A 27,209-nucleotide genomic window follows, 5' to 3' on the forward strand; every position below is an offset into this window, starting at 1 on the left:
TTTTATAGGTTTGATATGTTGGTATTTCATAATAATTTACATATTAATTACAAAGCAGAGATTACTGATTCTGACATTATAGTTATCTTGTTAGTTGGAATCTAGTTGATCACTTGCCCTTAATGAACCAAGAGCTGTGGTACTGGACTGTGCATCTTCCAAACTGGTCTGTTACATATCCTGTCAAACTGGTCTGTTACATATCCTGTGGGTGTCATAGTTGTATGTGTTGTGTTTCATGCTGAAAACCCCTTGATTCCATTTTAACCTGATGAGGCATAAAACACGTAATGACTGAAAAAGGTTGTTATTCTTAACTGGATGAATGTAGGCTTGCAGGATGACCACAACAGCATTTTTTTAAATATGTCCAATCTGCCGTGTGTCCCCACAACTGCAGGCCATAATTGATGTAGCTGCGGAATAGGAACTGGTATTTACTGCACTCTTTAATCTCCTCAGAAAGCATACCAAATGGGAGAGCTTGGAGCACATGTACACAGTGTGCTCATTTATTTATTTATTTATTTTTATTTATTTATTTCTTACTCCGTTGATCCAACTGTGATAAACTCATGAGGATATAGAGTGTATCAGTAAACAATCAATACAAAGGTAGTAGTAAAGCAGTCAATAAGACAAAAGTAATACTACATGTTTGCTATACACATATGAGGTAAGAGTGACACATTACACCAAACATTACACATAGAAAGTGAAAACAAATAAAAAAACAGTGAAAATGACTATGAATGTTACATGGGTATGGTACCTACATCCCTACATCATTGCTCAATCTTAAACTATGGTATATCACACTCAAAATATCTGGTCCACAGACCTAGGTGGTTTTTTCATTGTGGCTAAAATACTCTTCTAAACTGTAAAATGACCTTTCCAGTAGAAGTTGCTTCAGATGCCCCCTAAAGGAGGAATGGTTATTAAATTTGTTTTTAATATCTGGAGGGAGAGCATTAAAAACTTTTGCAACAGAGAACTGCTCACCCTTTTGCACCATGGTGAGGTTTTTACATTCATTGTGGAAATCATGCTTTCTCCTAGTATCATATCCATGGTATTCACTATTTCTTTAATGAAACTCACTATTTTTGCTGATGAACCCCATAAGAGAAAATATGTACTGGGACGTGACAGTAAGAATTTTTGGTTTCTGGAAAAGGTTTCTACAACTACATCTGGAGTCTACGCCACTCATTATTCTTATAACATGTTACTGGGCCAAGAGTATTTTCTTTGCTAGTATTTGTTTTCCCCAAAATATAATACCATATGCTATAAGAGAGTGGAAATATCCACAGTACGCTACTTTCATTGTGCGTATGTTTCTGCTCTCGGAGAGAACACATAGGGCAAAAATCGATGAGCTGAGTCTCTTCTGAAGATTTAATATACAGGGTGATTCAAAAAGAATACCACTACTTTAAAAATGTGTATTTAATGAAAGAAACATAATATAACCTTCTGTTATACATCATTACAAAGAGTATTTAAAAAGGTTTTTTCTTCACTCAAAAACAAGTTCAGAGATGTTCAATATGGCCCCCTCCAGACACTCGAGCAATATCAACCCGATACTCCAACTCATTCCACACTCTCTGTAGCATATCAGGCGTAACAGTTTGGATAGCTGCTGTTATTTCTCATTTCAAATCATCAATGGTGGCTGGGAGAGGTGGCTGAAACACAATATCCTTAACATAACCCCATAAGAAAAAATCGCAGGGGGTAAGATCAGGGCTTCTTGGAGGCCAGTGATGAAGTGCTCTGTCACGGGCTGCCTGGCGGCCGATCCATCGCCTCGGGTAGTTGACGTTCAGGTAGTTACGGACAGATAAGTGCCAATGTGGTGGCGCTCCATCCTGCTGAAATATGAATTGCTGTGCTTCTTGTTCGAGCTGAGGGAACAGCCAATTCTCTAACATCTCCAGATACTGTAGTCCAGTTACAGTAGCACCTTCAAAGAAAAAGGGACCAAAAACTTTATTGGCTGAAATGGCACAGAAAACGTTCACCTTAGGCGAGTCACGTTCATACTGAGTTGTTTCCCGCGGATTCTCAGTGCCCCATATACAGACATTGTGACGGTTGACTTTCCCGTTAGTGTGGAAAGTTGCTTCATCACTAAACACAATCTTTGAAACAAAAGATTCATCTGTTTCCATTTGAGCAAGGATAAAATCACAGAAATCGATTCTTTTAATCTTATCAGCTGCAGACAGTGCTTGTACCAGTTTCAGATGATAAGGTTTCATAACTAACCTTTTTCGTAGGACTCTCCATACAGTTGATGGTGGAATTTGCAGCTCTCTGCTAGCTCTGCGAGTCGATTTTCCTGGGCTGCGAACAAATGCTTGCTGGATGCGTGCTACATTTTCATCACTCGTTCTCGGCCGTCCAGAACTTTTCCCTTTGCACAAACACCCATCCTCTGTAAACTGTTTATACCAATGTTTAATACACCACCTATCAGGAGGTTTAACACCATACTTCGTTCGAAATGCACGCTGAACAACTGTTGTCAATTCACTTCTGTCATACTCAATAACACAAAAAGCTTTCTGTTGAGCGGTCGCCATCTTAGCATCAACTGACGCTGACGCCTAGTCAACAGCGCCTCAAGCGAACAAATGTACAACTAAATGAAACTTTATAGCTCCCTTAATTCGCCGACAGATAGTGCTTAGCTCTGCCTTTTGTCGTTGCAGAGTTTTAAATTCCTAAAGTTGTGGTATTCTTTTTGAATCACCCTGCACGATGAGACCAGTTTACTGTTTACCTTTTTGATTCAACTCTTTCTATTGACTCTGTTCCACATTTCACAGTTAATTCCTTCTCTGTTTTAGTAGTTGCAGTGAACTGAATATAATTAGTCTTATTAAAGTTCAACGAGAGTCCATTGAAGCTAAACTGTTTCACTAAATCAGTAAGAATATTCTTAACAGATCCTTGATGATCTTCACATGTATGACCATCAATCACAATGTTGGTGTCACCCGCGAAAATGGTAAAAAAGCACTGCAACATTGTACATTGAAGTAGGTCATTTATAAATGTGAGGAATAGTAGAGGACCAGGAATGGATCCTTGGAGCATTCCACATTTGATGGTTCTCCATCCAAATGAAACCAGGCCACTGTGGATCTCATTGGTACTATCTACTACTACTTTCTGCTTCCTATCTTTGAAGTATGATTCTAACCACTTATTTGCTAAGCCACTTATTCCTAACAGGTCTGCTTTCTGTAATAGGATTTGGTGGTTCACAGTGTCAAACACTTTTGACAAGTCACAAAATAATCTAATTGTTACCATTTTGTCATTAATTGATTCCAGAACTTTATCTGTGAAAGCATAAGTTGCTTGTATAGTTGACCATCCCTTCTGGAATCCAAATTGACTTTTGCTGAGAATGTTATATTTATTTAGATGTTTCAAAATTCTCGAATACATAAGCTTATGAGATCGAGATGCATGTAGAGGTATACTGAACGAACTGTCTCACAAATATCTGCGCATAAGTGTACATATTTACAGTAATCAGACACGTATACACGACACGAGATACAAATGCAGACTGAATGAATCAAGATGGTGGCTCAGATTAGCAATCTAAAGTCAAACATTATGTTTTTCATGGTTGATATGACCTATTGATGCCACAAGCTTTCCCAGTATCTTAGAAAAGGTCATTAGAAGGGAAATTGGCTTGTAATTTGTGACTTCGATTTTGTCATATTTTTTGAAATGGGGTTTCACAACTGCATATTTGAGTCTGTCAGGCACAGTTCCTTGTTGTAAGGATGCATTAAAAATTTGGCCAAGTACATCACTAATGTCAGCACAGCACTGTTTTAGTAAATTATTAGAGATATTATCTACCCCAGTGGAATAAGAATTCTTGAGGGAGATGATTGTTCTTTTGATTTCAGATGCTGTGACAGGTCTAATTTGAATTTTACCTGTATGTTTGGGTATAGTCTTTTGCATATGACTCAAAACTTTATTAACATAGCTCTTGCATCCTAATTGTTCTGAAACGGACAAGAAGTGGTTGTTGAAAATATTGGCTATGTTATCAGGGTTGTGTACTAGATTACCTTCGTGTTTAATTTTGAGTTATTCAGAAGTTCTAATGGTTTTCCCTGTCCCCCTTCTAACAATGTTCCAGATAGTCTTAATTTTGTTATGAGAGTTGTCAATTTCTTGATCATAATACAATGCCTTTGATTTTTGTATTACCTTCTTTAGTATCTTACAGTACATTTTGTAATGGTTAGTTTTCATAGTGTCCTTAGACATTCTAGTTGCAATGCAAAGTTCCCTCTTTGTTTTATATGATTGTTTAGTTCCTTTGTGATTCAGGGTTTGTTCTGTGATGTACCAGTTTTGTTTCTAACAAACTTTTTTGGGAAAACCTCTTCAAATAAGGCTGAGAACTCACTTAAGAATATATTAAATTTGGCATTAACATCATCCACCTTGTGTACTGGGTTCCAGTCCATCTGTTGCAGTTTGTGTTTAAAGACTTCAGGTGAATCACTAGTCATTATCCTAATAGATTTCTAGGTGGGGATTAGTTTCTTGAGGGGTGTACTGTCATCCAGAGTGAGGAGCTGTCCATCATGGTCAGACAGACCATTCAAGACAGGGGTGACAGTGAAGCAATGGTGCCTACTTAAATCTATAAAAATATTGTCTATCTAAGACTGACTCTCAGGTGTGATTCTGGTTGGAGAGTCAACTACTGGAATAACATTATATGAATTCATCAGATGCTGGAGCACTACTTTCTTGTTGCTTTCAGTTAAAAAGTCTACATTAAAATCTCCAAGAATCATTATTTCCTTATTTTTAGAAAATAAAGTAGATAACCAGAGAGGCCCTAAAGTTAGTTCTAGGTACCCTTTAAATTGCCACTACTATTACTGGGGAGCTATATACTGTAATTTCTATTGCACAGGCTTCAAATAGTTGTTCTACACAGTATTTACTTACATCTATAGATCTATATACGACATTATTTTTAACAAAAATAACTACACCATCTCTTTCTTTGTTGTCTCTAGAGTAGTAGCTTGCAATGTTGTAGTTAGAATCTAAATGTAATAATTTAATGCCCTTTGTGATACGATGTTCTGGAAAACATAATATTTGAGCAATTTTTATACAATTTCTGTCATTTATATTAACTGACAGCTGATCTACTTTTCTGCTAAGTCCCCTAATGTTTTGATGAAAGATGGACAGGTGTCACTTATCTTGGGTGCTTCTTGTTCTTCGTATCTGCAGTTCAAAAATCTTTCAGATGTAGTGGGTGTACTACTTTCCGTCTGATTGCTGTTCCATGTGCAGTCTGCTTGGCTGTTGTATTTTCTTCTGTTGTTGGTGGAACTTCTTTTGCTTCTTTTTCTCCTGCAGGTGACATTATGCCTAAAAAATTCTTGGTGTGTTTTTAGAGTTTGGCTTCTGCTTCTTGGTGATGATCAAGTGGGGAAGTTATTTTTGGGGCTTGCACAATTTGTGCTTCATTCAACACCATTCTGTTTGGCTTGAACTATTTCATAATCTGAGGCTGTTTTAAGATTTGATTGTTCGTTTCTGGCCTACTGGGCTTAAACCACTTCATAATTTGCAACTGATTGGGGGCTTTACTGCTTGCTGCTCGCCAAATACATTTTGTAATTTGCCTTAGGTTGCTACTTTTCCTGGTTTCTTCATTCTCAGGCAAGGTACTAGTAAATATTTTATCAGCAAGAACCTCTTCTCCTGATGCATTTAAATGAAGGCCATGAGATGTATAGAACCTTCGCTGTAAAATGTTTGTGTCTATAACATCAACATTCTGGAAATGAGTACATATTTCTGTGAAACTCTTATTAGTGACACTAATTTTGCGGTTTGCGCATGACCAACTCAGTAGGTCATGATGCTGTGGGACATTCACAAAGAGAAAATTTGTATGAGTTAAATTATTTAGACAATTTCTCAGTTCTGTGATAGGCTTATATGATTCATTTTATTAGCTCCTCCAAGCAAAACCACAGAATCATCCTTGGTCAAGCTAGTTACTTCAGTAGATTTTGTTAGGTTTGTTAGTTCTTGTAATTGGGCCCCAGGCTTCACAAATCCAGATGCCCTGAAGTTGTATTTTTCCGTTAACACTGCGAAAATTCCCCGGGCGTGACTATCTCCTGATAGACAGATCTTCTCACGTTTTCCAATTTTCACACTTGGGGGTCAATTAGCAATGGTCTATTTACTTTATGCGATTCATTTCCAAACTTTTTGGCTCCAACTGGCGTGTTCAATGAATTTTCAGCAGTGTGCACAATAAAGTTTTTATGCACTTGTGATTGACTGTTTTTAAGCACTAAAGTTTCATTGTTTTTACGCACAGATGTTTCAATTAGCATTTACTGGTAGTTTTCTGTCTGGCATGAAGCCCAGCAGGTTGACAGCCTCCCTGTTATTCAGCCAACCCCACACCAGAGCTGTTGAGGCTGCATATTAGACACTGTGTTTTTTTTTTTTTTCATCCATTTTCATTTTATTTTTGTGAACCACTTTTTGATGTTTTCAAAGAGTGTAACTGTTGTTAGCAGAGGTTGTGTGGCACTTCTCCCTTTGGTAAAAAGGGTGGTGTCACCAAAAAACTGTAACATGTGGCTGTAACGATCTGCAATATTAATCACTGACACAGATACAGTCAGGATAGGTCCTATGATTCCTGAGGTATGCCATGCTCTGCTTGTTTTTCTTGGGAGATTGCTCCATGGACTGATGTTACCTGCCTCCAGATGTCTAGATAAGATTGAATATTTGACTGGACAACACCCCCTATGCCACTTTAACTTATTAAGTAGTATCTTCTGCAAGATGCAGTCAAATGCTTTGCTGAGGTTACAGAATGTCAGACCCCTGTCTTATTTTTGTAAAGCCAGTGCTGCTGTAGTAATTGTTTTTCCCTTTTGAAAAAAATGCTGTGTGGCTGTGTGGCCTGGTGGAGTTTATTGTCTTACAGTAACTTAATATGGGGAATTTCATTACAGACTGTGAAACTTTGGATAAAATGGCGATTGAAACTTCCTGTTGGATTAAAACTGTGTGCCGGACCGAGACTCGAACTCGGGACCTTTGCCTTTCGCGGGCAAGTGCTCTACCAACTGAGCTACCCAAGCACGACTCACGCCCCGTCCTCACAGCTTTGCTTCTGCCAGTACCTCGTCTCCTACCTTCCAAACTGAACAGAAGCAGGAGAGCACTTGCCCGCAAAAGGCAAAGGTCCCGAGTTTGAGTCTCGGTCCGGCACACAGTTTTAATCTGCCAGGAAGTTTCATATCAGTGCATACTCCGCTGTAGAGTGAAAATCTCATTCTGGAAACATCCCCCAGGCTGTGGCTAAGCCATGTCTCCGCAGTATCCTTTCTTTCAGGAGTGCTAGTTCTGCAAGGTAAGCAGGAGAGCTTCTGTTAAGTTTGGAAGGTAGGAGACGAGGTAAAGCTGTGAGGACGGGGCGTGAGTCATGCTTGGGTAGCTCAGTTGGTAGAGCACTTGCCCGCGAAAGGCAAAGGTCCCAAGTTTGAGTCTCGGTCCGGCACACAGTTTTAATCTGCCAGGAAGTTTCATATCAGCGCGTACTCCGCTGCAGAGTGAAAATCTCATTCTGGAAAATGGAGATAATTGAAATTGGTCAAAAACTGGACACTTCATATGGGCACCTTTTTTAGACTGGCTTCTGTGTCATTTTGTAATATCACTGTCAGATGACATGTGTTATTATTTGTACTGGTGCTGCAGAGTTATAATTAGTTAAGAAGCTGATTATTTCCATCATACTCCATGGGTCGTACTTGTGACATTTCACATTTGATTGTAGTGTAGAACATGCCAACCACTTAACAAAAACATATTTTCTTTTTGAAGGCTGACCATGTACAAAAGACTTTTTAATTCAGTTACATTATATTTAATCTGTGTTTAAAATGATTAATTATGCTACACTCACTTCCCATTGCCCCTTCCACCTCTCTCCACATACAACACAACACAACACCCATCCACCCATCCACCCACCCAGATACAGACACACACACACACACACAAACACACACACACACACACACACACACACACACACACACACACACGTATATATATTAAGTCATGAATGGTGATGGAGAAAATGGGGCCTGTAGTGAGCACTATGACACACTGGTATTGACAATCCATTATAGATACTAACCAAATTGTCTCACGTGATGCACTCCTTCCTATTACTCAAATGCAAAGTAAACTAGTTATTGCTTATGCATTCAGTGCCATAAATTTTAAGTTTCTTTGAAAGAACCATACAATAAAACGGGAAAAAAGGCTCAGTTTTCAAATATACATTCTTATTTAGAGCACTTACATATTAAAACACAAATGCAGATGTACTGAAATCCATATAGGCATACTCTTCAAGGGCTGCTCCACTCGCCAAACATTGTAGTTCAAATTGTGGGATGAAGCATCAGTAGTGTTGTATCTCTCTCTTATTCTCTATCTCAACCACCCTTTCTCTCTCTCTCTTCCTCTCCCCCCCCGCCCCCTCCTCTCTCTCTCTCTCTCTCTTCTCTCTCTTCCTCTCCCTCTCCGTCTTCCACCCCACAGGGTAGCCATGGAGTCTGAGGCACCTTGCCACAGTTCACGCGGCTCACCCCGTCGGAGGTTCGAGTCCTCTCTCGGGCATGGGTGTGTGTTGTCCTTAGCTTAAGTTATTTTAAGTTAGATTAAGTAGTGTGTAAGCCTAGGGACCAATGACCTCAGCAGTTTGGTCCCATAGAAACTTACCACTAATTCTTCTCCCTCTTCCCCTCCCTCTCCCTCTACCTCTCTTTCTTTTTTCATATTGGTATTTGCATTCCACTAATCAATTTAGCAGAAAATTTTACAGTTATGTTAAACTTTATTTTCCATGACTTAATCAATATATAAGCAGACTAACAGTTTTGTGATAAATAACTGAGTGTTCTGCTGCTCATAATAAGTAACATTATTAGTAATACTAACTTATACTTTAAAGTGAATAATATTCCTTTATTTCCACATTTATGACATGGGAAGACTCCACTACTTGAGCAACTTAAGGCTAAATGCTAAGTTTAGTCTGTTGGCATCAAGTAATATATCTTCTTATGATGTGTTTCAGGTTTCCTTGTGGGCTTCATTTCAGCACCTGTTATGTCTGGATTCACATCAGCAACATCTGTAATAATAATTGTTGCACAGATAAAAGGTATCATGGGAGTGAGATTCAAGTCACAAAACTTTATTGACAACCTTAGGCAGCTGTATTTACACCTGCCACAAACGAATCCTTATGACTGTCTGGTTGGAATATCATGCATCATATTTCTTCTTTTATTAAGGGTAAGAACAATTCCTAAACCTCTATTGTTTCATTTTCCAATTTCGGTTTAGATCTTATTACAATTGGAGGCAAGGCCATGATTGTTTTGTAATTAATGGAGTATTAAACTCTCACTCAGCTGCATCTAATTAGTAATAATATTGTTTGGCATCCCCCCCCCCCCCCCCCCCCCCAGTGAACCATAGACCTCGTCGTTGGTGGGGGAGGCATGCGTGCCTCATCTATACAGATGGCCGTACCGTAGGTGCAACCACAACGGAGGGGTATCTGTTGAGAAGCCAGACAAACATGTGGCCTTTTCAGTAGTTGCAGGGGCAACAGTCTGGATGATTGACTGATCTCGCCTTGTAACAGTAACCAAAACGACCTTGCTGTGCTGGTACAGTGAACGGCTGAAAGCAAGGGGAAACTACAGCCATAATTTTTCCCGAGGGCATGCAGCTTTACTGTATGGTTAAATGATGATGGCGTCCTCTTGGGTAAAATATTCCAGAGGTAAAATAGTCCCCCATTCGGATCTCCGGGCGGGGACTACTCAAGAGGACGTCATTATCAGGAAAAAGAAAACTGGCGTTCTATGGATAAGAGCGTGGAATGTCAGATCCCTTAATCGGGCAGGTAGGTTAGAAAATTTAAAAACAGAAATGGACAGGTTAAAGTTAGATATAGTGGGAATTAGTGAAGTAAGGTGGCAGGAGGAACAAGACTTTTGGTCAGGTGAATACAGGGTGAAATGAAATGTTATGTGACGAGGGCCTCCCGTCGGGTAGACCGTTCGCCTGGTGCAAGTCTTTCGATTTGTCGCCACTTCGGCAACTTGCACGTCGATGGGGATGAATTGATGATGATTAGGACAACACAACACCCAGTCCCTGAGCGGAGAAAATCTCCGACCCAGCCGGGAATCGAACCCGGGCCCTTTGGACTGACAGTCTGTCGCGCTGACCACTCACCTACCGGGGGCGGACAATACAGTGTTATAAATACAAAATCAAATAGGGGTACACTGGACTCGCATTCGGGAGGACGATGGTTCAATCTCGTCTCCAGCCATCCTGATTTACGTTTTCCATGATTTCCCTGAAATCGTTTCAGGCAAATGCCAGGATGGTTCCTTTGAAAGGGCATGGCTGATTTCCTTCCCCATCCTTCCCTAACCCGAGCTTGCGCTCCGTTTCTAATGAGCTGGTTGTTGACGGGACGTTAAAAAACACTAACCTAACCTAACCTCAAATAGGGGTAATGCACAAGTAGGTTTAATAATGAATAAGAAAATAGGAGTGCGGGTAAGCTACTACAAACAGCATAGTGAACGAATTATTGTGGTCAAGATAGACACGAAGCCCACAACTACTACAGTAGTACCAGTTTATATGCCAACTAGCTCTGCAGATGATGAAGAAATTGATGAAATGTATGATGAGATAAAAGAAATTATTCAGGTAGTGGAGGGAGACGAAAATTTAATAGTTATGGGTGACTGGAATTCGAGAGTAGGAAAAGGGAGAGAAGGAAACATAGTAGGATAATATGGATTGGGGGGAAGAAATGAAAGAGGAAGCTGCCTGGTAGAGTTTTACACAGAGCATAACTTAATCATATCTAACACTTGGTTCAAGAATCATGAAAGAAGGCTATATACATGAAAGAATCCTGGAGATACTAGAAGGCATCAGATAGATTATATAATGGTAAGACAGAGATTTAGAGACCAGTTTTTTAATTGTAAGGCGTTTCCAGGGGCAGATGTGGACTCTGACCACAATCTATTGGTTATGAACTGTAGATTAAAACTGAAGAGACTGCAAAAACGTGAGAATTTAAGGAGATGGGACCTGGATAAACTGAAAGAACCAGAGGTTGTAGAGAGTTTCAGGGAGAGCATAAGGGAACAATTGACAGGAATGAGGGAAAGAAGTACAGTAGAAGAGGAATGGGTAGCTCTGAGGGATGAAGTAGTGAAGGCAGCAGAGGATCAAGTAGGTAAAAAGATGAAGGCTAGTGGAAATCCTTGGGTAACAGAATAAATATTGAATTTAATTGATGAAAGGTGAAAATATAAAAATGCAGTAAATGAAGCAGGCAAAAAGGAACACAAACGTCTCAAAAATGAGATCGACTGGAAGTGCAAAATGGTTAAGCAGGGATGACTAGAAGACAAATGTAAGGATGTAGAGGTTTATCTCACTAGGGGTAAAATAGATAAAGCCTCCAGGAAAAATAAAGAGACCTTTCGAGAAAAGAGAACCACTTGTATGAATATCAAGAGCTCAGATGGAAACCCAGTTCTAAGCACAGAAGGGAAATCAGAAAGGTGGAAGGAGTATATAGAGGGCCTATACAAGGGTGATGTACTTGAGGACAATATTATGGAAATGGAAGAGGATGTAGATGAAGTCGAAATGGGAGATACAATACTTCATGAAGAGTTTGACAGAGCACTGAAAGACCTGAGTGGAAACAAGGCCCCAGGAGTAGACAACATTCCGTTAGAACTACTGACAGCCTTGGGAGAACCAGTCCTGACAAAACTCTACCATATGGTGAGCTCGATGTATGAGACAGGTGAAATACCCTCAGACTTCAAGAAGAATATAATAATTCCAATCCCAAAGTAAGCAGGTGTTGACAGATGTGAAAATTATCGAACTATCAGTTTAATAAGTCACAGCTGCAAAATACTAACACAAATTCTTTACAGATGAATGGAAAAAGTGGTAGAAGCCAACCTCGGGGAAGATCAGTTTGGATTCCCTAGAAATGTTGGAACTCGTGAGGCAATACTGACCATATGACCTATCTTAGAAGAAAGATTAAGGAAAGGCAAACCTACGTGTCTAGCATTTGTAGACTTAGAGAAAGCTTTTAACAGTGTTGAGTGGAATACTCTCTTTCAAATTCTAAAGGTGGCAGGGGTAAAATACAGGGAGCGAAAGGCTATTTACAATTTGTACAGAAACCAGATGGCAGTTATAAGAGTCGAGGGGCTTGAAAGAGAAGCAGTGGTTGGGAAGGGAGTGAGACAGGGTTGTAGCCTCTCCCCGATGTTATTCAATCTGTATATTGAGCAAGCAGTTAAAGAAACAAAAGAAAATTCAGAGCTGGTATTAAAATCCATGGAGAATAAAAACTTTGAGGTTCGCCGATGACATTGTAATTCTGTCAGAGACAGCAAAGGACTTGGAAGAACAGTTCAACGGAATGGATAGTGTCTTGAAAGGAGGATATAAGATGAAAATCAACAAAAGCAAAACGAGGATAATGGAATGTAGTCGAAATAAGTCAGGTGATGCTGAGGGAATTAGATTAGGAAATGAGACACTTAAAGTAGTAAAGAAGTTTTGCTATTTCGGGAGCATAATAACTGATGATGGTCGAAGTAAAGAAGATATAAAATGTAGACTGGCAATGGCAAGGAAAGCGTTTCTGAAGAAGAGAAATTTATTAACATCAAGTACAGATTTAAGTGTCAGGAAGTTGTTTCTGAACGTATTTGTATGGAGTGTAGCCATGTATGAAAGTGAAACAAGTACGATAAATAGTTTGGACAAGAAGAGAATAGAAGCTCTCGAAATGTGGTGCTACAGAAGAATACTGAAGATTAGATGGGTAGATCACATAACTAATGATGAAGTATTGAATAGAATTGGGGAGAATAGTAGTTTGTGGCACAATTTGACAAAAAGAAGGGACCCGTTAGTAGGACATGTTCTGAGGCATCAAGGGATCACAAATTTAGCATTGAAGGGCAGCGTGGAGGGTAAAAATAGTGGAGGGAGACCAAGAGATGAATACACTAAGCAGGTTCAGAAGGATGTAGGTTGCAGTAAGTACTGGGAGATGAAGAAGCTTGCACAGGATAGGGTAGCATGGAGAGCTGCATGAAACCAGCCTCAGGACTGAAGACCACAACAACAACATTGTTTGGCAAGTAATTTTTCACTAATTGTTTGTGGTTCAATAAATATTTAACATTACACTAATTTTCTAGTTTAGTTTTTGTCATCTTCTTGTATGTCACAATTGCCATGAATTGCATCACAAGTAAATGAAATTATCACTCTTAAATTAAACAAGTGTTTTAAAGACAATATGGAAAGCTGACTGGGAAAGCTAGAAAGTGATATTTTGATTACATATGTTGTGTATCCTCTTCCCATGAGCCATGGAACTTGCCATTGGTGGGGAGGCTTGCTTGCCTCAGTGATACAGATAGCTGTACCGTAGGTGCAATCACAACAGAGGGGTATCTGTTGAGAGGCCAGACAAACGTGTGGTTGCTGAAGAGGGGCAGCAGTGCAGCCTTTTCAGTAGTTGCAGGGGCAACAGTCTGGATGACTGACTGATCTGGCCCTGTAAAACAAATCAAAATGGCATTGCTGTGCTGGTACTGTGAATGGCTGAAACCAAGGGGAAACCATAGCTGTAATTTCTCCAGAGGGCATGCAGATTTACTGTATGGTTAAATGATGATGGCATCATCTTGGGTAAAATATTCCAGAGGTAAAATAGTCCCCCATTCGGATATTCGGGCGGGGACTACTCAAGAGGGCGTCGTTTTCAGGAGAAAGAAAACTGGTGCTCTACGGATCGGAGAGTGGAATGTCAGATCCTTTAATCGGGTAGGTAGGTTAGAAAATTTAAAATGGGAAGTGGATAGGTTAAGGCTAGATATAGTGGGAATTAGTGAAGTTTGGTGGCAGGAGGAACAGGACTTTTGGTCAGGTGAATACAGGGTTATAAATACAAAATCAAATAGGGGTAACGCAGGAGCAGGTTTAATAATGAAGAAAAAAATAGGAGTGTGGGTAAACTACTACAAACAGCATAGTGAACACATTATTGTGGCCAAGATAGACATGAAGCCCACGCCTACTACAGTAGTACAACTTTATATGCCTATTAGCTCTGCAGATGACGAAGAAATTGATGAAATGTATGATGAGATCATCATCATCATCATCATCATTTAAGACTGATTATGCTTTTCAGTGTTCAGTCTAGAGCATAGTCCCCCTTATAAAATTCCTCCATGATCCCATATTCAGTGCTAACATTGGTGCCTCCTCTGATGTTGAGCCTATTACTTCAAAATCATTCTTAACCGAATCCAGGTACCTTCTCCTTGGTCTGCCCCGACTCCTCCTACCCTCTACTGCTGAACCCATGAGTCTCTTGGATAACCTTGCTTCTCCCATGCATGTAACATGACCCCACCATCTAAGCCTGTTCACCCTGACTGCTACATCTATAGAGTTCATTCCCAGTTTTTCTTTGATTTCATCATTGTGGACACCCTCCTGCCGTTGTTCCCATCTACTAGTACCTGCAATCATCCTAGATACTTTCAGATCCGTAACCTCAACCTTATTGATAAGGTAACCTGAATTCACCCAGCTTTCGCTCCCATACAACAAAGTTGGTCGAAAGATTGAACGGTGCACAGATAACTTAGTCTTGGTACTGACTTCCTTCTAGCAGAAGAGAGTAGATCGTAGCTGAGCACTCACTGCATTAGCTTTGCTACACCTTGCTTCCAGTTCTTTCACTATGTTGCCATCCTGTGAGAATATGCATCTTAAGTACTTGAAACCGTCCACCTGTTCTAACTTTGTTCATCCTATTTGGCACTCAATCCGTTTATATCTCTTTCCCACTGGCATTACTTTCGTTTTGGAGATGCTAATCTTCATACCATAGTCCTTACATTTCTGATCTAGCTCTGAAATATTGCTTTGCAAACTTTCAATCGAATCTGCCATCACAACTAAGTCATCCGCATAAGGAAGACTGCTTATTTTGTGTTCACATATCTTAATCTCACCCAGCCAGTCTATTGTTTTCAACATATCATCCATAAATAATATGAACAACAGTGGAGACAGCTTGCAGCCTTGTCTTACCCCTGAAACTACTCTGAACCATGAACTCAATTTACCGTCAACTCTAACTGCTGCCTGACTATCCATGTAAAGACCTTTAATTGCTTGCAAAAGTTTGCCTCCTGTTCCATAATCTCGTAGAACAGACAATAATTTCCTCCTAGGAACCCGGTCATATGCCTTTTCTAGATCTATAAAGCATAGATACAATTCCCTGTTCCACTCATAACACTTCTCCATTATTTGCCGTAAGCTAAAGATCTGGTCCTGACAACCTCTAAGAGGCCTAAACCCACACTGATTTTTATCCAATTGGTCCTCAACTAATACTCGCACTTTCCTTTTAACAATTCCTGAGAAGATTTTACCCACAACGCTGATTAAAGAGATACCTCTGTAGTTGTTACAATATTTTCTGTTTCCATGTTTAAAGATTGGTGTGATTACTGCTTTTGTCCAGTCTGAAGGAACCTGTCCCGACTCCCAGGCCATTTCAATTATCCTGTGTAACCATTTAAGACCTGACATTCCACTGTATTTGATGAGTTCCGACTTAATTTCATCCACCCCAGCTGCTTTATTGCACTGCAATCTATTGACCATTTTCTCCACTTCCTCAAATGTGATCCTATTTCCATCATCATTCCTGTCCCATTGTACATTGAAATCTGCACATTAGTAATCATATTTTCACTTACATTGAGCAACTCTTCAAAATATTCCCTCCATCTGCCCAAGGAATCCACAGGATTCACCAGCAGTTTTCCTGACCTGTCCAAAATACTTGTCATTTCCTTCTTACCTCCCTTTCAAAGACTGCTAATTACACTCCAGAATGGTTTTCCAGCAGCTTGACCCAAAGTCTCCAACCTGTTTCCAAAGTCTTTCCAAGATTTCTTCTTGGATGCTGCAATTATCTGTTTGGCTTTGTATCTTTCTTCAGCATAACTTTCTCTGTCTACCTGAGTTCTAGTATGTAGCCATGTTTGATACACCTTCTTTTTCCTTTTACAGGCTGCCTTGACTGTGTCATTCCACCAAGCTGTTTGCTTCATCCTACCTTTACACACTATTGTTCCAAGACATTCTTTAGCCATTTCTAGTACTGTGTCCCTGTACCTTGTCCATTCCTTTTCCAATGACTGTAATTGACTACATTCAACTAACTGGTATGTTTATGAGATCACTGTTATGTACTTGTGCCTGATTTCCTTATCCTGAAGTTTCTCCACTCTTATCCTCCTTCATATGGACCTGACCTCCTGCACTTTCGGCCTCACAATACCAATTTCACTGCAGATTAAATAATGATCAGTGTCATCAAAGAAACCCCTGAATACACGTGTGTCCCTCACAGCCTTCCTGAATTCCTGATCTGTTATTATATAGTCAATGACAGATCTGGTTCCCCTGCCTTCCCAAGTATACCGGTGAATGTTCTTATGTTTAAAAAAGGAGTTTGTGACTACTAAGCCCATACTGGCACAGAAATCCAAGAGTTGTTTCCCGTTCCTGTTGGCCTCCATATCCTCTCCAAATTTACCCATAACCTTTTCATACCCTTCTGTTCGATTTCCAATGATGGCATTAAAATCACCCATGAGCAGAACACTGTCCTTGTCCTTTACTCTAACAACTACATTACTGAGTGCATCATAAAAACTATCCATCTTATCTTGATCTGTCCCTTCACAGTGCGAATATACTGACACAATCCTAATTTTCTTGCTAGACACTGTCAAATCTATCCACATCAGTCGTTCGTTTACATACCTTATTGCAACTACGCTGGGTTCCATTTCTTTCCTGATGTAAAGCCCTACACACCATTGTGCTATTCCTGCTTTGACTCCTGACAGGTAGACCTTGTATTCTCCCACTTCCTCTTCTTTCTCACCCCTTACCCGAATGTCACTAACAGCTAAAACGTCCAGCCTCATCTTGCTTGCAGCCTCTACCAGATCTACCTTCTTCCCAAAGTAGCCCCCATTGATATTAATAGCTCCCCATCTCATTACCATTTGTTTGCCAAGTCATATCTTAGGAGTCCCTGGTTTGTCAGTTAGAGGTGGGACTCCATCACCTCCAAAGGTCCGAGGCATTTTGCTCTGATTGTTGCCAGCATCATATTTAAAGTACCAGGGAAGCAGGTTGCTATCCTTACTTTCCCCGAGTCCCACTGAGTTTTACCCCTAACGGTTGAGGGACTGACCAGTGAATTTGGTAGTCTTTGCCATATGAGCACAAAGGTGACCATGACTCAGAATATGTCCGAGATGCCCAGCCTTATTCCAAAGTAACTGGTATCCCGACTGTCGGGACCACTTACTTGGCCACTCATGAGATAAAAGAAATTATTCAGATAGTGAAGGGAGATGAAAATTTAATAGTCATGGATGACTGGAATTCGATAGTAGGAAAAGGGAGAGAAGAAAACGTTGTAGGTGGAATTGGGGGTAAGAAATGAAAGAGGAAGGTGCCTGGTAGAATTTTGCACAGAGCATAACTTAATCATAGCTAACACTTGGTTCAAGAATCATGAAAGAAAATGAAACTTCCTGGCAGATTAAAACTGTGTGCCGAACCGAGACTCAAACTCGGGACCTTTGCCTTTCGCGGGCAAGTGCTCTACCGTCTGAGCTACCCAAGCACGACTCACGCCCCGTCCTCACAGCTTTACTTCTACCAGTACCTTGCCTCCTACTTTCCAAACTTTATAGAAGCTCTCCTGTGGACCCTGCAGAACTAGCAATCCTGAAAGAAAGGATATTGCAGAGACACGGCCGAACCACAGCCTGGGGGATGTTTCCAGAATGAGATTTTCACTCTGCAGCAGAGTGTGCACTGATATGGAACTTCCTGGCAGATTAAAACTTAAAAGTTTTAATCTGCCAGGAAACATCCCCCAGGCTGTGGCTCATCCATGTCTCTGCAATATCCTTTCTTTCAGGATAGCTAGTTCTGCAGGGTCCGTAGGGGAGCTTCTGTGAAGTTTGGAAAGTAGAAGATGAGGTACTGGCAGAAGTAAAGCTGTGAGGACAGAGTGTTAGTCATGTTTGAGTAGCTCAGATGGTAAAGCACTTGCCCGCAAAAGGAAAAGGTCCCGAGTTCGAGTCTCGGTCTGCCAGGAAGTTTCATATCAGTGCACGCTCCACTGCAGAGTGAAAATCTCATCATGAAAGAAGGATGTATACATGGAAGAAGCCTGGAGATACTAGAAGGTATCAGATAGGTTATATAATGGTAAGACAGAGATTTAGGAACCAGGTTTTAAATTGTAAGACATTTCCAGGGGCAGATGTGGACTCTGACCACAATCTATTGGTTATGAACTGCTGATTGGAACTGAAGAAACTGCAAACAGGTTGGAATTTAAGGAGATGGGACCTGGATTAACTGACTAAAGCAGAGGTTGTACACAGTTTCAGGGAGAGTACAAGGAAACAATTGACAGGAATGGGGGAAATAAATACAGTAGAAGAAGAATGGGTAGCTTTGAGGGATGGAGTAGTGAAGGCAGCACAGGATCAAGAAGGTAAAAAGACAAGGGCTAGTGGAAATCCTTGGGTAACAGAAGAAATATTGAATTTAATTGATGAAAGGAGAAAATATAAAAATGCGGTAAATGAAGCAGCAAAAAGGAATACAAACGTCTAAAAAATGAGATCGACAGGAAGTGCAAAACGGTTAAGCAGGAATGGCTAGAGGACAAATGTAAGGATGTACAGGCTTATCTCACTAGGGATAAGATAGATACTTCCTACAAGAAAATTAAAGAGACCATTGGAGAAAAGAGAGCCACATGTATGAATATCAAGAACTCAGATGGAAACCCAGTTCTGAGCAAAGAAGGAAAAGCAGAAAGGTGGAAGGAGTATATAGAGGGTCTATACAAGGGTGATGTACTTGAGGACAATATTATGGAAATGGAAGATGATGTAGATGGAGATGAAATGGGAGATATGATACTGTGTGAAGAGTTTGACAGAGCACTGAAAGACCTGAGTCAAAACAAGGCCCCGGGAGTAGACAACATTTCATTAGAGCTACTGACGGCCTTGGGAGAGCCAGTCCTGACAAAACTCTACCATCTGGTGAGCAAGATGTATGAAACAGGCAAAATACCCTCAGACTTCAAGAAGAATACAATTACAATCCCAAAGAAAGCAGGTGTTGACAGATGTGAAAATTACCGAACTATCAATGTAATAAGTCACAGCTGCAAAATACTAACTCAAATTCTTTACAGATGAGTGAAAAAACTGGTAGAAGCTGACCTCGGGGAAGATCAGTTCGGATTTCGTGGAAATATTGGAACAGGGGTGGCAATACTGACCCTATGACTTATCTTAGAAGATAGATTAAGAAAAGGCAAACCTACGTTTCTAGCATTTGTAGACTTAGAGAAAGCTTTTAACAATGTTGACTGGAGTACTCTCTTTCAAATTCTAAAGGTGGCAGGGGTAAAATACAGGGAGTGGAAAGCTATTTACAATTTGTATAGAAACCAGATGGCAGTTACAAGAGTTGAGGGACGTGAAAGGGAAGCAGTGGTTGGGAAGGGAGTAAGGCAGGGTTGTAGCCTCTCCCCAAAGTTATTTAATCTGTATATTGAGCAAGCAGTAAAGGAAACAAAAGAAAAATTTGGAGTAGGTATTAAAATCCATGGAGAAGAAATAAAAACTTTGAGGTTTGCCGATGACATTGTAATTCTGTCAGAGATAGCAAAGGACTTGGAGGAGCAGTTGAATGGAATGGACAGTGTCTTGAAAGAAGGATATAAGATGAACATCAACAAAAGCAAAATGAGGATAATGAAATGTAGTCAAATTAAGTCGGGTGATGCTGAGGGAATTAGATTAGGAAATGAGACGCTTAAAATAGTAAAGGAGTTTTGCTATTTGGGGAGCAAAATAACTAATGATGGTCGAAGTAGAGAGGATATAACATGTAGACTGGCAATGGCAAGGAAAACGTTTTTGAAGAGGAGAAATTTGTTAATATCGAGTATAGATTTAAGTGTCAGGAAGTTGTTCCTGAAAGTATTTGTATGGAGTGTAGTCATGTACGGAAGTGAAACATGGACGCTAAATAGTTTGGACAAGAAAAGAATAGAAGCTTTTGAAATGTGGTGCTACAGAAGAATGCTGAAGATTAAATGGGTAGATCACGTAACTAATGAGGAGGTATTGAACTGAAGTGGGGAGAAGAGGAGTTTGTGGCATAACTTGACTATAGGATGGATTTGGTTGGTACGACATATGTTGAGGCATCAAGGGATTACCAATTTAGTATTGGAGGGCAGTGTGGAGGGTAAAAATCATAGAGGGAGACCAAGAGATGAATACACTAAGCAGATTCAGAAGGATGTAGGTTGCAGTAAGTACTGAGAGATGAAGAAGTTTGCACAGGATAGAGTAGTGTGGAGAGCTGCATCAAACCAGTCTCTGGACTGAAGACCACAACAACAACATGTTGCATATCTTTCTGAAAATATGGGAAAAATGTATGTATTAGGCACAAGAGTCAGAAAGGTTCAAATGTTCAAATGTGTGTGAAATCTTATGGGACTTAACTGCTAAGGTTATCAGTCGCTAAGCTTACATACATCTGCAGTCTCAGACAACTGAAACCGCACTGTGAGCAGCAGCACCAGTGCATGGTGGGAGTGGCGAATGGGTGGGGGTATGGAGGAGGTTGGGGTGGGGTGGGGGAGGGATAGTATGGTGGGAGTGGTGGACAGTAAGTGCTGCAGTTTAGACAGAGGGCAGGAGAGAACATGGGAGGTGGGGGGTAAGTAGCAGAAAGGAGAGAAATAAAAAGAAATTAAAGGACTGGATGTGGCAGTGGAATGATTGCTGTGTAATGCTGGAATTGGAACAGGGAGTGGGCTGGATGGGTGAGGACAGCAGCTAATGAAGGTTGAGGCCAGGAGGGTTAAGGGAACATAGGATGTATTGCAGAGAAAGTTCCCACCTGCGCAATTCAGAAAAGCTGGTGTTGGTGGGAAGGATCTATGTGTCACAGGCTGTGAAGTAGTCATTGAGATGAAGGATATCATGTTTGGCAGCATGTTCAGCAACAGGGTGGTCCACTTGTTTTTTGGCCACAGTTTGTCAGTGGCCATTCATGTGGACAGACAGCTTGTTTGTTTTGGCCACTTCTCTATTATTGTAACTTTCCATTCTGAATTTTCCGTTGTTTGAAAGGAATACACGGATACACTAAGGGATAGATGTTTGGTTGCTAGCATGAGTGAAAAGTTTCTCTTGGTCTTGAATCATGCAAGATATTAATCCAAATTCCATTAATTAATTCTGGCTGCATTAAATGCATAATTTGTCTTTCACAAAATTGACCCAAACATCACATTTATGTAACTAACTGCCATGTGGTTGTATGATTTTGCAGGTCCAGGACTTTCACCATTTTGATCTCAGTTTCTACAGTTAATAAGTATCATAAACTTCTCAAAAATATGTTAAGGGGAAACAGTTTCTTCACACCAACTACTATCAGCCAACTCACAATTATTGACATCACATTATGTTTCAAAGTTTTACCCTGAATCAAAGTTCTGCACTTCCCTGCAGATTGTAGTTTCCTTCCCTGGAGTTGAGTTCCAGTATAGAACATAATCTGGATCTATTAGGAAAGTTCTGGGCATATTTTATGGCTTGGGAATATGACCTACAGACATAGGTTGTGGTCTGGAAAAGTGTTCAGTCTCTATTAATAGTATAAGATCTTATTGAGCATACCTTACAACTGAGTCCTTCTATCAACCACAAGATTCACTCCCAGGTGTAACCAAAAACTTTAGAAACCCCCAGCTCACTAATACAAGTATTCCTCAATCATGCTGTTGTAATTGGAGGAACTGATTAGGATGCTCACAGTTTTGTAAGAGGTGGGCATGAGAAGACATCCTGCAAAACAAAATTAAATGCTTTTATGAAAACTACTTACAACAGTTAGTTTGGGAGCCTACTCATAGCATAAATATGTTAGATTTAATGAAACCAAATGGGTCTGCTCTCTTTGAGAATGTCAACACTGCAAATACTATCAGTTCCTATGAGACAGTTGCTGCAACAATGGTTACCAAAGTATAAAGTGGAGCTAAAACAAATACAAACATTTACATGTTTAGAAAAATAGATGAAATGGCATCATTGTAATGCTTCAATGAGTACTTGAAACATTTAGCTCTAGACAATAGTTTGTACAGGAACTGTTACTCAAGTTTAGAAGAATAGTTGACAAAGCCTCGTCCACCCTCCATAGCACATAAACCCTGCGTAGCTGATCTTTTCAACTTTCCACATCCCCCAAAACTCCTTACCAACTCTCCACTGCATGCAGTGGCAAAACATTCCCATAACACCATTGTTAACCTTTCCACCAAAACCCTCAGCTCCACAGAAGTTTCAGTCCTCTCCAAAGGTCTCAGCATTAGCCCTACATCCAAATTCAACCATGCTGGTCTTGTCAAAGACCTAGTCTCCTTCTTCTGATACCTGCAATGGAAGCACTTCTTTGTAGCCAATCCCTCCAACTCCCCCCCCCCTCCCCACTTAACCACCTGCTGGTCAACTTCCAAGAATTTCTTGCTTCCAACTTAGCCTCACCATCCTTCCCTAGGTTCCTTCTTCAGAACACTAACATTTCAATAGAAGAAAGAATAGTCATACCCAACCTCAAAACAAATTGTGGCCTAATCATCCTACCTGCAGACAAAGGTGCCACCACTATTGTTATGAATCACAATGACTACCTGGCATAAAGTCTGTTCCAATTATCTGGCTCCTCCACCCATTAACTCTGCCAGTGTGATCCCATACCAGGAGTCCACCACAACCTCCAATCCATGCTTAATCTCTTAGACCCTTCCCAGAATCTCTCCCCTGGGTCCATTTCCCTCCTCATCCCTATGACACTCTGCACACCCACCTTCTACGTGCTTCCAAAATCCCCATACCCAACAGTCCAGGATACCCCACTGTGGCTGATTAATGTGCCCACACATTAAGAATTTTGGGCCTCGTTGACCAACACCTCCAACCATTTGCCTGTAATCTAGACTCTCATGTCAAAGACACCAACCACTTCCTTCATTGACTCTGCCACTTCTTTACCTCTTGGATCTCTATTCACCACTGTTGATGCCCTCATCCTATACATCAACATCACTCACACACATGGTCTTACCACTGCTGTACACTACCTTTCCCAATGTCTTTCATACTCCAAACTCACTACCTCATTCCTCATACACCTTACTAACTTTATCCTAACCCACAACTGCTTCTCCTTTGAAGGAAATGTTATTTTATTGTTGTTGTGGTCTTCAGTCCAGAAAATGGTTTGATGCAGTGCTCCATGCTACTCCATCCTCTGCAAGCCTCTTCATCTCTGAATAACTGCTGCAACCTACCTCCTTCTGAATATGCTTAGTGTATTCATCTATTGGTCTCCCTCTACGATTTTTACCCTCCATGCTTCCCTCCAATACTAAATTGACGATATCTTGATACCTCAGAATGTGTCCTACCAACTGATCCCATCTTCTAGTCAAGTTGTGACACAAATTTCTCTTCTCCCCAATTCTATTCAGTACTTCTTCATTAGTTACATGATCTACCCACCTAATCTTCAGTATTCTCATGTTGCGCCACATTTTGAAAGCTTCTATTCTCTTCTTGTCTACGCTGTTTAACATCCCTGTTTCACTTCCATACATGGCTACACTCCATATAAATACTTTCAGAATAGACTTCCTGGCATTTAAATCTGTATTCAATGTTAACAAATTTCTCTTCTTCAGAAATGCTTTTCTTGCCATAGCCAGTCTACATTTTATATTCTCTCTACTTTGACCATCATCAGTTAGTTTGCTCCCCACATAATAAAACTCATTTACTACCTTAAGTGTCTCATTTCATAATCTAAATCCCTCAGCATCACCTGATTTAATTCAACTACACACCATTACACTCGTTTTCCTTTTGCAGATTTTCGTCTTATATCCTGCTTTCAAGACACTGTCCATTCCATTAAGCTGCTCTTCCAGGTCCTTGCTGTCTTTGATAGAATTTCAATATTGTTGGCAAACTTCAAAGTTTTTATTTCTTCTCCATGGATTTTAATTCCTACAGCAAATGTTTCTTTTGTTTCCTTTACTGCTTGCTCAGTATGGAGACTGAATAACATTGACGATAGGCTACAACGCTGTCTCACATCCTTCTCAATCACTGCTTCCCTTTCATGCCCCTTCACTCTTATAACTGCCATCTGGTTTCTGTACAAATTGCATATAGCCGTTTGCTCCCTGTGTTTTACACCTGCCACCTTCAGAATTTGAAAGAGAGTGTTCCAGTCAACATTGTCAAAAGCTTCTTCTAAGTGTACAAATGCTAGAAACTAAGTTTTGCATTCCCTTAACCTATCTTCTAAGATCCCCTCATGAACCATGGACCTTGCCGTTGGTGGGGAGGCTTGCGTGCCTCAAGGATACAGATGGCCATACCGTAGGTGCAACCACAACGGAGGGGTATCTGTTGAGAGGCCAGACAAACATGTGGTTCCTGAAGAGGGGCAGCAGCCTTTTCAGTAGTTGCAGGGGCAACAGTCTGGGTGATTGACTGATCTGGCCTTGTAACATTAGCCAAAACGGCCTTGCTGTGCTGGTACTGCGAACGGCTGAAAGCAAGGGGAAACTACAGCCATAATTTTTCCCGAGGACATGCAGCTTTACTGTATGATTAAATAATGATGGCGTCCTCTTGGGTAAAATATTCCAGAGGTAAAATAGTCCCCCATTCGGATCTCCGGGCGGGGAATACTCAAGAGGACGTCGTTATCAGGAGAAAGAAAACTGACGTTCTACGGATCGGAGTGTGGAATGTCAGATCCCTTAATCGGGCAGGTAGGTTAGAAAATTTAAAAAGGGAAATGGATAGGTTAAAGTTAGATATAGTGGGAATTAGTGAAGTTCAGTGGCAGGAGGAACAAGACTTTTGGTCAGGTGAATACAGGGTTATAAATACAAAATCAAATAGGGGTAATGCAGGAGAAGGTTTAATAATGAATAAAAAAATAGGAGTGCGGGTTAGCTACTACAAACAGCATAGTGAACGCATTATTGTGGTCAAGATAGACACAAAGCCCATGCCTACTACAGTAGTACAAGTTTATATGCCAACTAGCTCCGCAGATGATGAAGAAATAGATGAAATGTATGACGAGATAAAAGAAATTATTCAGGTAGTGAAGGGAGACGAAAATTTAATAGTCATGGGTGACTGGAATTCGTCAGTAGGAAAAGGGAGAGAAGGAAACATAGTAAGTGAATATGTATTGGGGGGAAGAAATAAAAGAGGAAGCCGCCTTGTAGAATTTTGCACAGAGCATAACTTAATCATAGCTAACACTTGGTTCAAGAATCATAAAAGAAGGTTGTATACCTGGAAGAATCCTGGAGATACTAAAAGGTATCAGAAAGATTATATAATGGTAAGACAGAGATTTAGGAACCAGGTTTTAAATTGTAAGACATTTCCAGGGGCAGATGTGGATTCTGACCACAATCTATTGGTTATGAACTGCTGATTGGAACTGAAGAAACTGCAAAAAGGTGAGAATTTAAGGAGATGGGACCTGGATAAACTGAAAGAACCAGAGGTTGTAGAGAGTTTCAGGGAGAGCATAAGGGAACAATTGACAGGAATGGGTGAAAGAAATACAGTAGAAGAAGAATGGGTAGCCCTGAGGGATGAAGTAGTGAAGGCAGCAGACGATCAAGTGGGTAAAAAGACGAGGGCTAATAGAAATCCTTGGGTAACAGAAGAAATATTGAATTTAATTGGTGAAAGGAGAAAATATAAAAATGCAGTAAATGAAGCAGGCAAAAAGGAATACAAACGTCTCAAAAATGATATCGACAGGAAGTGCAAAATAGCTAAGCAGGGATGGCTAGAGGACAAATGTAAGGATGTAGAGGCTTGTCTCACTAGGGGTAAGATAGATACTGCCTACAGGAAAATTAAAGAGACCTTTGGAGAGAAGAGAACCACTTGTATGAATATCAAGAGCTCAGATGGCAACCCAGTTATAAGCAAAGAAGGGAAGGCAGAAAGGTGGAAGGAGTATATAGAGGGTTTATACAAGGGCGATGTACTTGAGGACAATATTATGGAAATGGAAGAGGATGTAGATGAAGACGAAATGGGAGATATTATACTGTGTGAAGAGTTTGACAGAGCACTGAAAGACCTGAGTCGAAACAAGGCCCCAGGAGTAGACAACATTCCATTAGAACTACTGATAGCCTTGGGAGAGCCAGTCATGACAAAACTCTACCATCTGGTGAGCAAGATGTATGAAACAGGCGAAATACCCTCAGACTTCAAGAAGAATATAATAATCCCAATCCCAAAGTAAGCAGGTGTTGACAGATGTGAAAATTACCGAACTATCAGTTTAATAAGTCACAACTGCAAAATACTAACGCGAATTCTTTACAGACGAATGGAAAAACTGGTAGAAGCGGACCTCGGGGAAGATCAGTTTGGATTCCGTAGAATTGTTGGAACACGTGTGGCAATACTAACCTTACGACTTATCTTAGAAGAAAGATTAAGAAAAGGCAAACCTACGTTTCTAGCATTTGTAGACTTAGAGAAAGCTTTTGACAATGTTAACTGGAATACTCTCTTTCAAATTCTGAATGTGGCAGGGGTAAAATACAGGCAGCGAAAGGCTATTTACAATTTGTACAGAAACCAGATGGCAGTTATAAGAGTCGAGGGGCATGAAAGGGAAGCAGTGGTTGGGAAAGGAGTGAGACAGGGTTGTAGCCTCTCCCCGATGTTATTCAATCTGTATATTGAGCA

At 40.5% G+C, this 27,209-nt stretch overlaps 1 protein-coding gene across 1 annotated transcript in view; it reads left to right on the forward strand.

Moving 5' to 3' along the window:
- Window positions 1-27,209, forward strand: part of LOC126456702 (sodium-independent sulfate anion transporter) — a 115,155-nt gene that overhangs the window by 50,840 nt on the left and 37,106 nt on the right. Inside the window, exon 4 of the mRNA XM_050092438.1 lies at window positions 9,212-9,432. Within this exon, the coding sequence (XP_049948395.1) occupies window positions 9,212-9,432 (221 nt within the window). The remainder of the gene's footprint in view (window positions 1-9,211; window positions 9,433-27,209) is intronic.

This window comes from Schistocerca serialis, chromosome 2, assembly GCF_023864345.2.
Source record: "Schistocerca serialis cubense isolate TAMUIC-IGC-003099 chromosome 2, iqSchSeri2.2, whole genome shotgun sequence".
In the NCBI taxonomy this organism is placed as follows: domain Eukaryota; kingdom Metazoa; phylum Arthropoda; class Insecta; order Orthoptera; family Acrididae; genus Schistocerca; species Schistocerca serialis.